Source organism: Enhydra lutris, unplaced genomic scaffold (assembly GCF_002288905.1).
Source record: "Enhydra lutris kenyoni isolate GAN:26980312 unplaced genomic scaffold, ASM228890v2 scaffoldscaffold27, whole genome shotgun sequence".
Lineage (NCBI taxonomy): Eukaryota > Metazoa > Chordata > Mammalia > Carnivora > Mustelidae > Enhydra > Enhydra lutris.
This window is the reverse complement of record NW_019154111.1, coordinates 5,614,880-5,628,203: the sequence shown is the minus strand read 5'-3', so window position 1 is coordinate 5,628,203 and position 13,324 is coordinate 5,614,880. Positions and strand designations below refer to the sequence as shown.

Genomic DNA, 13,324 nt, shown 5'->3' with positions numbered 1-13,324 from the left:
TCTGTTTCTTCCACTTTGGTCTTCCTGCCTCCACTGTGCCTTCTTCCAAGTCAGTTCTCTCTCTGAGACCCATCAAAGAAATACTATTTACCCTCTGAAAGAGACAGCTCTATCAATTTGCCTCTCTTGATATTCTCATGCTAAAGGCAACTCTTCACTGAGTGCTTTGCTCCGGGAGAAATTGGTGACAGAGACCTGAAGTGTCCTGGTAGGGGACCAGGTGGATGGGGAGACAAAGAAGGAGGGTGATTGAGGATGATGTTCTCATTACTTAAGCTAAATATGATGCAGGTTTTGATTTTTTTTTTTTCAAGGGTGAATGTTTCCTCCCCACCTTTGCTAAAGGATGAACTTCTAAACACACTGGGAAAAAAGTACAATAAGACAGCAGCTCAAGTTGTTTTACGTTTCAACATCCAGAGAGGAGTGGTTGTTATTCCTAAAAGTTTTAACCCTGAAAGGATCAAAGAAAACTTTCAAGTAAGAGAACTGCTTCTGGAAATGTAGAAAGTGGAGTTGTTTGGTTTTTTTTGAGAACTTTCTGTTCAGATTAATAAGAAACTTGTATTGCCTTCATATTTTATTTTATACCTGCTCCCTAACCTACACTCTGTAGATATGAATTAACTTTAGCTGAATCTGAGACAGTTCCCAGCACTTTGGGGATTGCTTTACTGCTTGTACATTACCTAGCTCCCTTATGTCTTCTGTTTCCTTACCTATTGACTCTTGGCACTACCTACTCACTTCTCCACCAGCACAGCAGGAATGGAAGGTATAAAATTTGAAATTCACAATAGTAAACTTTCCACCTTCTTAATGTCCCTGGTAAAAGTTAGGGACAAATTTGGAAATTATTGAAAAGGATCGTTAGACTTCAAGAATGCTCATTGCCTTTATTTCCTCTATAAATAATCTGTATCAGCATCATAATTTACAGGTGAGAAGAAGCCACTAGACCAGGGAGTGATTAGTTTACTCTGCTAGTACTCAAGGTTAAACTGCTAGGTAAATACAGCCATAGAAAAGTACCATGCAAAATTAATTAATTACTCATCAGTTAATAATCTCAAAAAATAAGTTGTTTTTGTCTCAATTTATAAGTTTCATAATCTCGGTATTTAATAAGTTTACTAAATAAAATAAATAAGTAGTTTAATAAGTTTAATAATAATAAATTTAATAATCGCAATAAGTAAGTTGATAAAAATGAGACAAGATTTATCCCCTCAGATAGGAAAATAATCAGAATATTGAATGTAAATAAAAAGACACTTTCATATACTCCTGTTAAAAATATTAATTGGTATACGATTTGAAGTAGCAGGATGTCACTTTTCCAGATCTATCAAAATTCAAGCCCACATATCCATTTGACCCAACAATGTGATACTATATTTACACATTCATGCACACATATATAGATATTTACTACAGCATGGTTTATTACTTTTTTAAAAAAACTGGAAACAATCATTAGTAGAATGTAAAACAAATTATATTTGTACAATGAAATATTATACTGTAGCCTTTTTAAAATAATAGAGTGAAAATTTAAGTACTGCCATGGGAAGATATTCATGATATTAGACAATTTATCTTCAGAGTTTTTGCTACCACATGACAGAATGCAACTCAAACTTACCAAAGGGAGACATGATTTATTGGGCCACATAACTGGAAAGTCCATGGATAAATCAGGCATGACTGGGCAGGAGTATTCAAACGATTTATGAAAGGACTGAGTTCCCTTCCTGCCTCTACTCTACCTCCACCCAACCTTCTCTTTCTCCATATGGTAACACAACATGGCAACATGACAGCTCTAGGCTAATCTATAATTAATAATCAGTGAAGATGATCACAGGAAAAGGCTCCGATAACGATCTCTATCAATCCTTGATTGTCCTTTTGTGGGGCATGCACCACTCCCATATTAATCACCATATCCAGTGAGTAAGATACTTTGATTGGCCCCCTGGGCTACATCCCTAATCCTGTACTAGAAATGGATTCATGTGACAAACAGCCCTACTAGGTGATGGAAAAGAAGTTCATAAAAGGAAAAAGGGGATTCTGTTATTAGCAAAAAGAGGAAAGAATGATAAATAGTTATATCACTACTGACAGCATTTTAACATGTAAGAAAATACCTCTTACCAAAAGGGGTTGACACTGTTTTCAGCCATCTTAAAAGAATAAGATATCTAGATGGCTAATGTGTCAGTTCATCAAAAATTAAAACAAGTTTTGATGCACCAGAAACAAATGTTTTCATGGATTCAAAAGTTTATTATTCAGAAAATGAGAGTGGTTACTAGTGTTCTGTGTAATGGAAGATTAAAGCCTTTGGACTTTATGTTATTTAGTGAATCACAATTTTGTAGTAAAAGTACTATCATTCTCTTTAAAAATTTTATTGCAACTATTTCTGTTATAGCTGATATATTTCCATAACCCTAATGATAAGGAAATGGAGTTCAGAGGTTCACATACCACAAGAAAATATGAAAGAGATACAGATCTACAAGGAAAATGGCAGTGGAAATCACAGCCAATTTCCACTCTATAGGGTTTATACTTGCCCTGTAATCAGAAATTTTGTTGGGTAGTACAACCAAGAATTGACAAAATAGAAAATTATTCTCTTTTAGAACTGAGGTAAAGTAATATTTTAGAAGAATGGGAAATAACCACAGAACATAAAGGGAAAAGGGAAAATTAAGTATGTTTACAATAAAAGAAGAAAAAGTTATAGAAATAAAAATTATGTAATAAAAAGTTAAATCATAAATTAAAAACAAAAACTATATCAAATTAAAGGTAAGAATGAAGAAAATTAAAAATCAGGATATTTTTAACATTAAAACAACAAGAAATCAAATTTTACCACCCACCTTCTGCCTTGTTGCCATCATCCACTGACCCCCATTCCTTGAAGGTTTTATCTCTTGATTCACTATCCCTCTCTCTGAAACTACTCCCATCATATTCTTAGTGAATTCAACATACATATGGATAGTCCTTCCAATAACATGGCCTGATAGTTTTTTAACCTCCTCACCCACAATGATCTCATCCTATATGTTCCAGCTACTAGTTCCCATTGTTATTCCTTGGGAACTGCAGTTACTAATACCTAATAACTCCTTCATACCCCTCAAAAATACCCCTCTCTCTCCTACATTATCTCTCCACTGCATAACTCCTATCAACATACAAATATGCTGTGATCTCCAGTCTTGGAAGGTATATTCCAATCTAGACTCATGTTCCTCTACAGCTATTATCCAGTTCTTTCTTTCTGTTTACAGCAAACCCTTAAAAGAGAATTCTATTCTCACTACCTACAGTCTCTTTCCCCCATTCTCCCTTAAACCCATTGAAACCAAGCTTTCTTGTCAAGTTCACCAATGACTTCCACCTTGCTAGATCCTATAATCACTTCTCTGTCCTTGTCTTAGTAGATCTTTCAACAGCATTTAATACAGTTAACACTTTCTCTTTCTTGAGTCTCTACTATAAGAGAAGCAGATTGGGGGGTGGGGGAAGCAGAATATCAGGAAATAAGTTTGTGAGATCCTGAATAAGTGAATAACTTTGGATAATTTCAGTCATAAAAAAATGAAAATCAATCCACATAAAATAAAGAAAAACATTGCATAAAAAGAATGGAGGGAGAATTTGGAAGTTTACCTTAAAATGAAAACTGAAGGGGTGCCTGGGTGGCTCTGTCAGTTGAGCATCCAATTCTTGATCTCAGCTCATGAGTTCTTGATCTCAGGGTCATGAGTTCAAGCCCTGTGTTGGGCTCTATGTTGGGTGTGGAGCCTACTTAAAAGAAATTAAAACAGAAAATTATGAAATAATTTTAATTATTTCATATTCAACAAAATTAAGTTACAATTGTATATGTGTACTAAATCTTAGAAGAAATTTTAAAATATGCTTGACAAAATTATGTGATAACAGAATGTGGCATTCTCTACTTCACAAAGGTTTTTGTAAGTGATCATAAAAAGAATAATTATGGTAAAGTTTCACAGGGCTTCATCTGAAGATTATACATAGTTTGATTTTTTTTCCAAATAACACTCTTTTGATGTATCAACTAGACTTTAACTGCATCAGATTCCTACTTGAAAAACATTTTGCCTGTAATTAAGGCAAACTAAGATCACTTTCATTGATTTCATGGAATCCTGCATCTTTGCCAAGATTTGCAACTTCATTTTATGTTATATATTCACTGAAGACAGAAAATGACTCAACAACACTCAAAAAGTGGACCTAATGTTAAGCAAAAAGAAAGTTTGAGTAAGGATTTATTTTATAAGTCATTGGTCATTCATGACTGTTTTTATGTAATGCAGACTTTTGATTCATGACACAATCTCATAAACTCAATACTTAGATAATAATCAAACAAAAGCATTCCCTGAAAAGAACACTTGGAAGCAATCCATGGGGGTATGATTAGGTAAATCATGTTACATCTATACTATGAATGCAGTGGTTAAATTAAAGTTAGTCTACCTATTTTGATAGAAAAGATCACCAAGACATATTACGTGAATGAAAGTAAGTTGCAGAATAATAAAGATATGATACAATTATTGTATTTTGCTCTTAGTGTGTTGGACGTTTAGAAGGAATGTTTGGGAAGAAGAAAAATACTGGAGCGGTGGGTAACATGAGGACCTTTCATTTCTTATTCCATGCATGTCTATATACTTCTGTAGTGTTTTAATTCTCACAAAAAAGCATATATTTATGTATCACTTATATAATTAAAATTTATAATTATAAATTATTGAAATAAAATTTAAGGGATAGCAAATTAAAACAATGAAGTAAGAGAAGATCATTATAAATAAACCAAATGTTAAAAATGTAAATAAGCTAAAATAAAATATTAAAATGTTAATAAAGGACAATTATAAAATCAGAGTATAAAATGTACAAGCTAAGAAAAAATAAAACAGTGAAAATGCAATAGATTTAAAAGATAGAAAAGATATATTAAAAATAAGGAGAGAAAAGATTAAGAGGATAAAACAAAGCAAATTAAAAGTTAAAATATGCATAAGCAAACTTAGAGACTAGGGAATGTTTTTAAAAACAAGTGCACAAAGGCCATAGTCCAAAGTCAAAAGTTTAGCATCTTATCCAGCAACAATAAACAATTCCTCACTCTGGGATTTGTAGATGTCCTGAACATAGGTTGTTATAGGTTATTTGGAATGTCCTGCAAGATGGCCCCAGCAGGAGTATCTCAAAGACAAAGAGCAGAACAGAATCCTGACTCTGCATGGGGATATGGCTCCCCAGCACCAGCCTAACTTCTCTCACATTTGCAGATATTCATAATTTTATTTTTATTTTTTTACTTATTTATTTTTAAATGTATTTATTTATATTCAATTAACCAACATATAGTACATAATTTACATTCATAAATTTTTGACATGAAAATCTTTTATGTGTATGTCACTAATTACAGAGCTTCAACATAAATGAAGAATTAAAACAAAATACCTGACAACTGAAAGAAAAAAACTAACAATTATTTTTTGTATCAATTTTTTATTTACATTCTAATTGGTTAACATACAGTATAATATTGGTTTCAGGAGTAGAATTTAGGGACTCATCACTCATATAACACCCAGTGTTTCTACAAAAAGTGCCCTCCTTAATGCCCATCACCCATTTAGCCGATCCCCACCCTCCTCCCGTCCAGCAACTTTGTTCTCTATGGTTAAAAGTCTCTTGGGCGCCTGGGTGGCTCAGTGGGTTGAGCCACTGCCTTTGGCTCAGGTCATGATCCCAGGGTCCTGGGATCGAGTCCCGCATCGGGCTCTCTGCTCAGCAGGGAGCCTGCTTCCCTCTCTCTCTCTCTGCCTGCCTCTCTGTCTACTGTGATCTCTCTCTGTCAAATAAATAAATAAAATCTTTAAAAAAAATTTCAGTTGTTCTGAATTTAAAAAAAAAAAAAAAAAAAAAGTCTCTTATGGTTTAGTTCCCTCTCTCTTTTTCTTTTCCATCCCCTATACTCATCTATTTTGTTTCTTAAATTCCACATATGAGTAAAATCATTTGGTATTTGTCTTTCTCTAACATTTTGCTTTGCATAATATTCTCTAGCTCCATACATGTTATTGCAAATGGAGAGATTTCACCGTTAATTATGGCTGAGTAATATTCCATTGTATATATGTATCACATCTTCTTTTTCCATTCGTCAGTTGGTGGACATATGTGCTCCTTCCATAATTTGGCTATTGTTGATAATCCTGCTATAAACATCTGTGTGCATGTATCCCTTCAAATCACTATTTTTGTATCCTTTAGGTAAATATCTAAGAGTGTAATTGCTGGATCATAGGGTAATTCTATTTTTAACTTTTTGAGGAAACTCCATACTGTTTTCCATGGCTGTGTTGAGTGGCTGTACTACCAGCTTGCACTCCCACAAAGTGTTAAGAAGGTTTCCCTTTCTCCATATTCTTGCCAACACCTGTTGTTTCCTGTGTTGTTAATTTTAGTCATTCTGACAGATATGAAGTGGAATCTCATCATGGTTTTTATTTGTATTTCCCTGATGATAGAATGATGTTGGGCATCTTTTCATGTGTCTGTTGGCCATCTGTATGTCTTCTTTGGAAAAATGTCATTCATGTCTTCTGCCCGTTTTTTAACTGGATTATTTGTTTTTTAGGTGTCAAGGCCTTTATATATTTTGAATACTAACCCTCTATCATATATGTCATTTGCAAATATCTTCCTCCATTTCATAGTCTGCCTTTTAGTTTTATTGATTGTTTCCTTCAATGTGCAGAAGCTTTTTATCCTGATAAAGTCTAATAGTTCATTTTTCCTTTTGTTTCCCTTACCTCTGGCAACATGTTTCATAAGAAGTTGCTATGGCCAATGTCAGAAAAGTTACTGCCTGTGTTCTAAGATTTTGATGGTTTCCTGTCTCACACTTAGGTCTTTCATCCATTTTGAATTTGTTTTGTGTATGGTGTAAGAAAGTTGTCCAACAAGACACCATTGGTTAAAGAGATGCTCTTTTTCCATTGGATATTCCTTCCTGCTTTGTTGAAGATTAGTTGACCATATAGTTGTGGGTTCATTTCTGTTTTCTCTATTCTGTTTCATTGATTTATGCATCTATTTTTATGCCAGTACCATACTGTCTTGATTACTACAGCCTTATTATATAATTTGAAGTCCCGAATTATGATGTTCCTAGCTTTGTTTTTCTTTTTCAAGACTGCTTTGGCTATTTGGGGTCTTTTTTTTTTTTTTTTTTAAATATGGGGTCTTTTGTGGTTCCGTACAAATTTAAGTATTTTTTGTTCCAGCTCTGTGAAAAATTGTATATTAATAGGGATTGCATTGAATGTATCAATTGCTTTGGGTGGATTTAACATTTTAATAATATTACTTTTTCAGGGACGCCTGGGTGGCTCAGTTGGTTAAGCAGCTGCCTTCGGCTCAGGTCGTGATCCCGGCGTCCTGGGATCGAGTCCCACATCGGGCTCCTTGCTCGGTGGGGAGCCTGCTTCTCCCTCTGCCTCTTCCTGCCATTCTGTCTGCCTGTGCTCGCTCTCTCTCCCTCTCTCTCTCTGATAAATAAATTAAAAAATCTTTAGAAAAATAATAATAATATTACTTTTTCTGATTCATGAACATGGAATGTTCTTCCATTTCTTTGTGTCATCTTCAACTTCTTTCCTAAGTGTTCTCTAGTTTTCAGAATACAGTTCTTTTCCTTGTTTGGTTAGGTTTATTCCTAGGTATGGTTTTTAAGATTTTATTTATTTATTTGACAGACAGAAATCACAAGTAGGCAGAGAGTCAGGCAGAGAGAGAGGGAGAAGCAGGCTCCCCGCTGAGCAGAGAGCCCGACGCGGGGCTCGATCCCAGGACCCTGAGATCATGACCTGAGCTGAAGGCAGAGGCTTTAACCCACTGAGCCACCCAGGCGCCCCCTAGGTATGGTTTTTGATGCAATTGTAAATGGGATTGATTCCTTGATTTCTCTTTCTGCTGCTTCATTATTGGTGTATAATACTGCAATAGATTTCTGGGGTGCTTGGATGGCTCAGTCGTTAAACGGCCAACTCTTGGTTCTGGCTCAGGTTGCGATCTCAGGGTTCTGAGATCGAGCCCTGCATTGGGCTCCTCACTTAGCGCAGTCTGCTTATCCCTCTCCCTCTGCTCTTTCCCCACTAACACACTCTCTCTTTTAAACAAAATCTTAAAAATAAAATAAAGTAAAAATAAAAAAGAAACCTAACAGATTTCTGAACATTGATTTTGTAGCCTGCAACTGCTGAATTCGTGTACCAGTTCTAGCAATATTTTGGTGGAGTCTTTTGGGTTTTCTACACAGAGTATCATGTTGTCTGTGAATAGTGAAAGTTTGATATCTTCCTTGACAGTTTGGGAGTCTTTTTATTCCTTTTTGTTATCTGATTGCTGAGGCTAGGACTTCCACTAATATGTTAAATAACAGTGATGAGAGTGGACATCCCTCTCTTTGTTCCTAACTGTAGAGGAAAAGCTCTCAGTTTTTCCCCATTGAGGATGATATTAACTGTGGGGTTTTTGTATATAGCCTTTATGATATTGAGTTGTATGTTCCCTCTACCCCTACTTTGTTGAGGGGTTTTTTTTTAGGAATGGATGCTATACTTTGTCAAATGCTTTTTCTGCTTCTACCAAAAGGATCATATGGTTCTTATCCTTTCTTTTATTAATATGGTATATCATGCTAATTGATTTGTGAATATGTGAACTACCCTTGCAGCCCAGGGATAAATCCCACTTGGTCATGGTGAATAATTCTTTTAAACATGGTCATTAAAAAAAGGGAAAAAAAGGATGCTTATAAATTTTTGAAGGGCTTCTGCTGCTGGCCCCATTCCCTGATCCCAGGCTTGACCCACTCTCTACCTTCAATAATGTCTTTTAATTCTGTTATTTCAGATCTTTGACTTTTCTCTCACTGAAAAAGAAATGAAGGACATTGAGGCCTTGAATAAAAATGTCCGCTTCGTGGAGATGCTCATGTGAGTATGGAGGGACCATTCATCAAGTACTGCCCAGTGGTATTGGATTATCCTAGGTCCATAGAAATCACAAGGATAAAGGCCAGTTCTGAATATCAAACAGGTCCAGGTAAATTACATTTATTCTAGGAAGTTCCTACAAGGTACAAGTTTTATTTAAAAGATTTCTGACATTTATGACATCCCATGACTTATGTTAGGGAATGATAGGCTAAATCACTTGATGAGAATTAAGTCATAGTATATATATATATTAATACAAATATAGAACCTATCTAATTTTTCCTAAAAATCAAAGTGATGCACAATTTAGAGCAAAATTATCAACAAAAAAGAAAGAGACATGGGAGCATAGTAGAAAGAGTACCACATTAGAAGCTAAGAACTAAGGTTTTAGGCAAATGCTTGCCTCTAAGATGTGTAGCTTCTAACCCCACCTATTAGCTGACTTCCCACAAGCAAAACTCCTTACACTCCCTCAAAATGTTGCTAAATTCAGCTAATCAACTGAAGTAGCCCTTTATTCTCTAAATAGTACAGGGCCTTTAAAATAACAAAAGACTACAGTTCATACAGATATGGTTATCATATACATATGTATGTATACACATTTTTTTCTTTTTTTCATTACTATTTCCAGTTCTTGAAATCACCTGGATAGTAATCTGTTTGTAATCTCTCTAAGTGAGCATTTGGAAAATGCTCATTAGGGTGGTTCATACAGTTTGAACACGAATCTTACTGGTCCCCTATTTCTCATGAGTCAGAAAGTACACTGACTATGCTAATATCAAATTTCTGAACCAATTTCTGAATTAATACAACAGTCTCCTAATGTGAATTTTCCAAGGAAAAACATTATTTGGCATCAAAAGGTACCACCTAGCCTTGGGAACAAAAAGGTAAACACAAACACAGACCAAACCAAATACTTATTAGTTAATACTTATTAGTTAATTAATAGCTCTTGAAGATGAACTATTTCTATTGAATAAATATCATTAAATTAAGAGATAGTAAGAGACAGCCAATCCACCAATATACTGTTGTTGTTGTTGTTGTTTTTAAGATTTTATATTTTTATTTGACAGAGAGAGAGATCACAAGTAGGCAGAGAGGCAGGCGGCGGGGTTGGGGGGTAGGGGGAAGCAGGCTCCCTCAGCAGAGAGCCCCATGCAGGGCTCGATCCCGGGACCCTGGGATCATGACCTGAGCCAAAGGCAGAGGCTTAACCCACTGAGCCACCCAGGCGCCCTTTGTGTGTTGTTTTTTTACAGTTAGTTGGTGACATTATTTAGTTTGACATTTGAAATATTTAATATCTAATTCCCACAACACTGGGAAAATATCTCATGAAATAACTAGAAAGATCAGCAAGGAGAAACAAACAGTGGCCACACTGATCAAAAAACTGAACCATTTAGGGATGCTAGGCCCTGATTCTTCTCTGTGTTTCATCCAGTTGATCATTGACATTGAAGAGCTTTTATTTATTTTATATTTTAACTTAAATTCATAGTACTTGCAGAGAACTGAATCTTAGACATGGTCCATGGCACAATACACGCCAGTCCTTTTTTATTGACTGTTCCATCACTGTTGTTTAAGGGATAGGTTCATTATCATCATCACTACTATGGAAACTTACTTCACTGATCACCTTTCCAGGTCTCAAATTCTCAGTTCTCAGGAGGTCCAGTGAGAAGGGCAGGTAATAACTCTGAGAAGAGAGTGGTACTGATGGGTCATAGAAATTTAAAGAGAAATGTTTATGTGGATATTTAACATGGAAGGCAGCCTATGTCCAAACAGCAGAGGAGAAGAAGGAATTGAGAAGATGCATGAAAAACTACAGGCAGGCATTACTCATCTCCTGTGCTCTTTTTCTGAGCAAAGTATTGAGGGGGAGGCAGCCAGCCTTCCCACACACACACACACACACACACACACACTTATCCAGGGCTTCAGTAAAAGATGCTGGCTTGGGAAAACAGAGGAACAGAGAAGAAATGAATAAGGGAGAGAGGGAAGGGTCAGTGAAATTGTCAAAGGAGGCTAGTAACACATACAACTGTGCAATGCTTGCAGTGAACTTTTTCCCTTTGGGGAATTGTTTTGACAGGTGGTGTGATCATCCTGAATACCCATTTCATGATGAATACTGACTTCAGAATGCTCCTGAACTGATTTTTCCCTCCCATGAATGTCAGAACCTTGGGCCGGGTAGTTCCCCCAGATGAAGAAATTTTAAAAGTTTTCCTATCTTTAGATAAAGTGGTGATGTTAACATGCTTAAGTTTTGTGCAGAGTAAATGACTTTGGCTTAGGTATATGAAGAAAAAAATATGTTTAAATCTGTTGAAATAATTATTTGGAAATTATAAGCCAATATTTTATTGGATCAAGGTCTTCTGGTTTCCAGACCAAAAAAAATTGGGCTTTAGAAAAGATAGCAGAGGCAATATACGAAGACACATAACTCATGAATGTGAGTCCTGCCATTGGCAGTCTGAGGTCCTTACTTTAGCAGTTAACAGTGCAACAAAGAGAGTAGTAAGCTGGTGCATGCAAGTGCTGTCAGTGACTTTGATGATTTGGACCATTGACTGTAACACAGACACAGCCAAGATAAGATCCTCACAAGCATTATTAACAAGGAAGTGATTTGCTACACCTTGTGTAAGGAGAAAGAGCTAAGCATAGAAAAGTCTTAAAATAGAGCTAATTAAACACCACAGTGGTCAGCAAAGACATAATCATTTCGTTGTTATTTGGTTCCATCCAGTGTGTGTTCATTTAGCTTTTGAGAGATGGCTAATTGCTGGTTCTCTCTTGAATGCTTTCAAGGGCCTGAGAATGAACATAACTGGCGAGCCATTTTTCCACTATCACTCTTGCCCTGCTCATCATATATCCACCATTATGTGAAGTAGCTTGAGACAATCAACAGACATAAATAAAGCCCTGAATCATAAAAAAAAAAAAAAATAAAAATTCAAAGATGACTATTTTTTAAAATAGCCTCCACGCTGGGAAACCAGAACTCACGACCCTGAGATCAAGACCTGAACGGAAATCAAGAGTCAGATGTTTGACTGAGCCACCCAGGTGCCCCCAAAGATGACTATTTTAAAAGAAGGCATTTAAAAAGGAAGCCAGTCCCTGGCTGGCTCACTCGGTGGAACATATGACTCTTAATCTTGGGGTTGTGAGTTCAAGCCCTGTATTGGGTACAGAGATTACTTAAAAATAAAATCTTTTAAAAAATAAAGTTAAAATTAAAAAGAGACTTCATAAAATTATTATACTTAGGACTTTGAAAGTGTCATTAGGATAACTATGTGAATTTCAAGAAAGTAGTAAGTTTAAAGAACACTGGTAATTTTACTGTACATAAATTTTTAATTTTTTAAAAAGAAGGTTATTAGAATTCTGCAATAGAGATATACCAATTGTCAATTCAACTAGAGCAATGTGGTTTTTTTTTTCATTCATATTAAGTCGCTCTCATAGGGCAAGAGAGTTCTTCAAAAATTTTGTCTTTCCAAGACCAGTTGTTTCCAGATAACCTTCAGTGACCTGAAAGCATACGCTTCTGAGAAATCAGCACTTTAATTCAATCTCTACTCACTGTATCCACTGCTTCTAATGTAATGCTGTTCTCTGGAAAATATTTTGTTTACCAGAAATAATAAAGTGTGATGATTTGTTGAACCACGTGAATCTCCATTTAGTTGCTAAAGGCAGGGAAAGAGAAGAATCATCTGAATTCAATTCAGCTAAAAGAGTTTTGATTAAGTTCTTACTGTACACTTAGCATTAGGAAAAGGGAAGAAAAAGGGGTATCATAGTATAAGAACAGAAACTTAAGCCCTATTCCCTGTTATCAAACTTCTTCAAAATATTTCAGGAGGCCAGTGTGGAGGAGCAACCATACCTTTCAAACCATTTTTAAAAGACAGGCACTTGGAAAGATTCCTACCACTTCTCAAGGGAAAAAATAGTTGTAAAGATTAGAGGAGGGGAACCCTATCTTAGTTATACAGAGATGAAGGGGGAATAGTTGAAGACAGAAAACAGGAAGTCCAGGAAAGTAACGGTCTGATACGAGCTTCTGCATGTCACCTCTCCCTCTGCTCTCACCCTTCACAAGGTTCCCATCTATTTTGGGATGAATTATGTCCTCCCCACCAAATTCAAACCTTAAAGTCCTAGCTCTTAGCACCTCAGAATGTAACCTT

General features: G+C 35.7%; 1 protein-coding gene across 2 annotated transcripts in view; it reads left to right on the top strand.

Annotated features, from left to right (window-relative positions):
* LOC111152033 (aldo-keto reductase family 1 member D1) overlaps positions 1 to 12,088 on the top strand; it is a 44,466-nt gene extending 32,378 nt beyond the window's left edge. For both annotated transcript variants that reach the window (XM_022510309.1, XM_022510308.1), the window contains 3 exons: positions 315 to 480; positions 9,001 to 9,083; positions 11,206 to 12,088. In XM_022510309.1, the coding sequence (XP_022366017.1) occupies positions 315 to 480; positions 9,001 to 9,083; positions 11,206 to 11,248 (292 nt within the window). In that variant the 3' untranslated portion in view covers positions 11,249 to 12,088. The remainder of the gene's footprint in view (positions 1 to 314; positions 481 to 9,000; positions 9,084 to 11,205) is intronic.
* Positions 12,089 to 13,324: the final 1,236 nt, after the last annotated feature.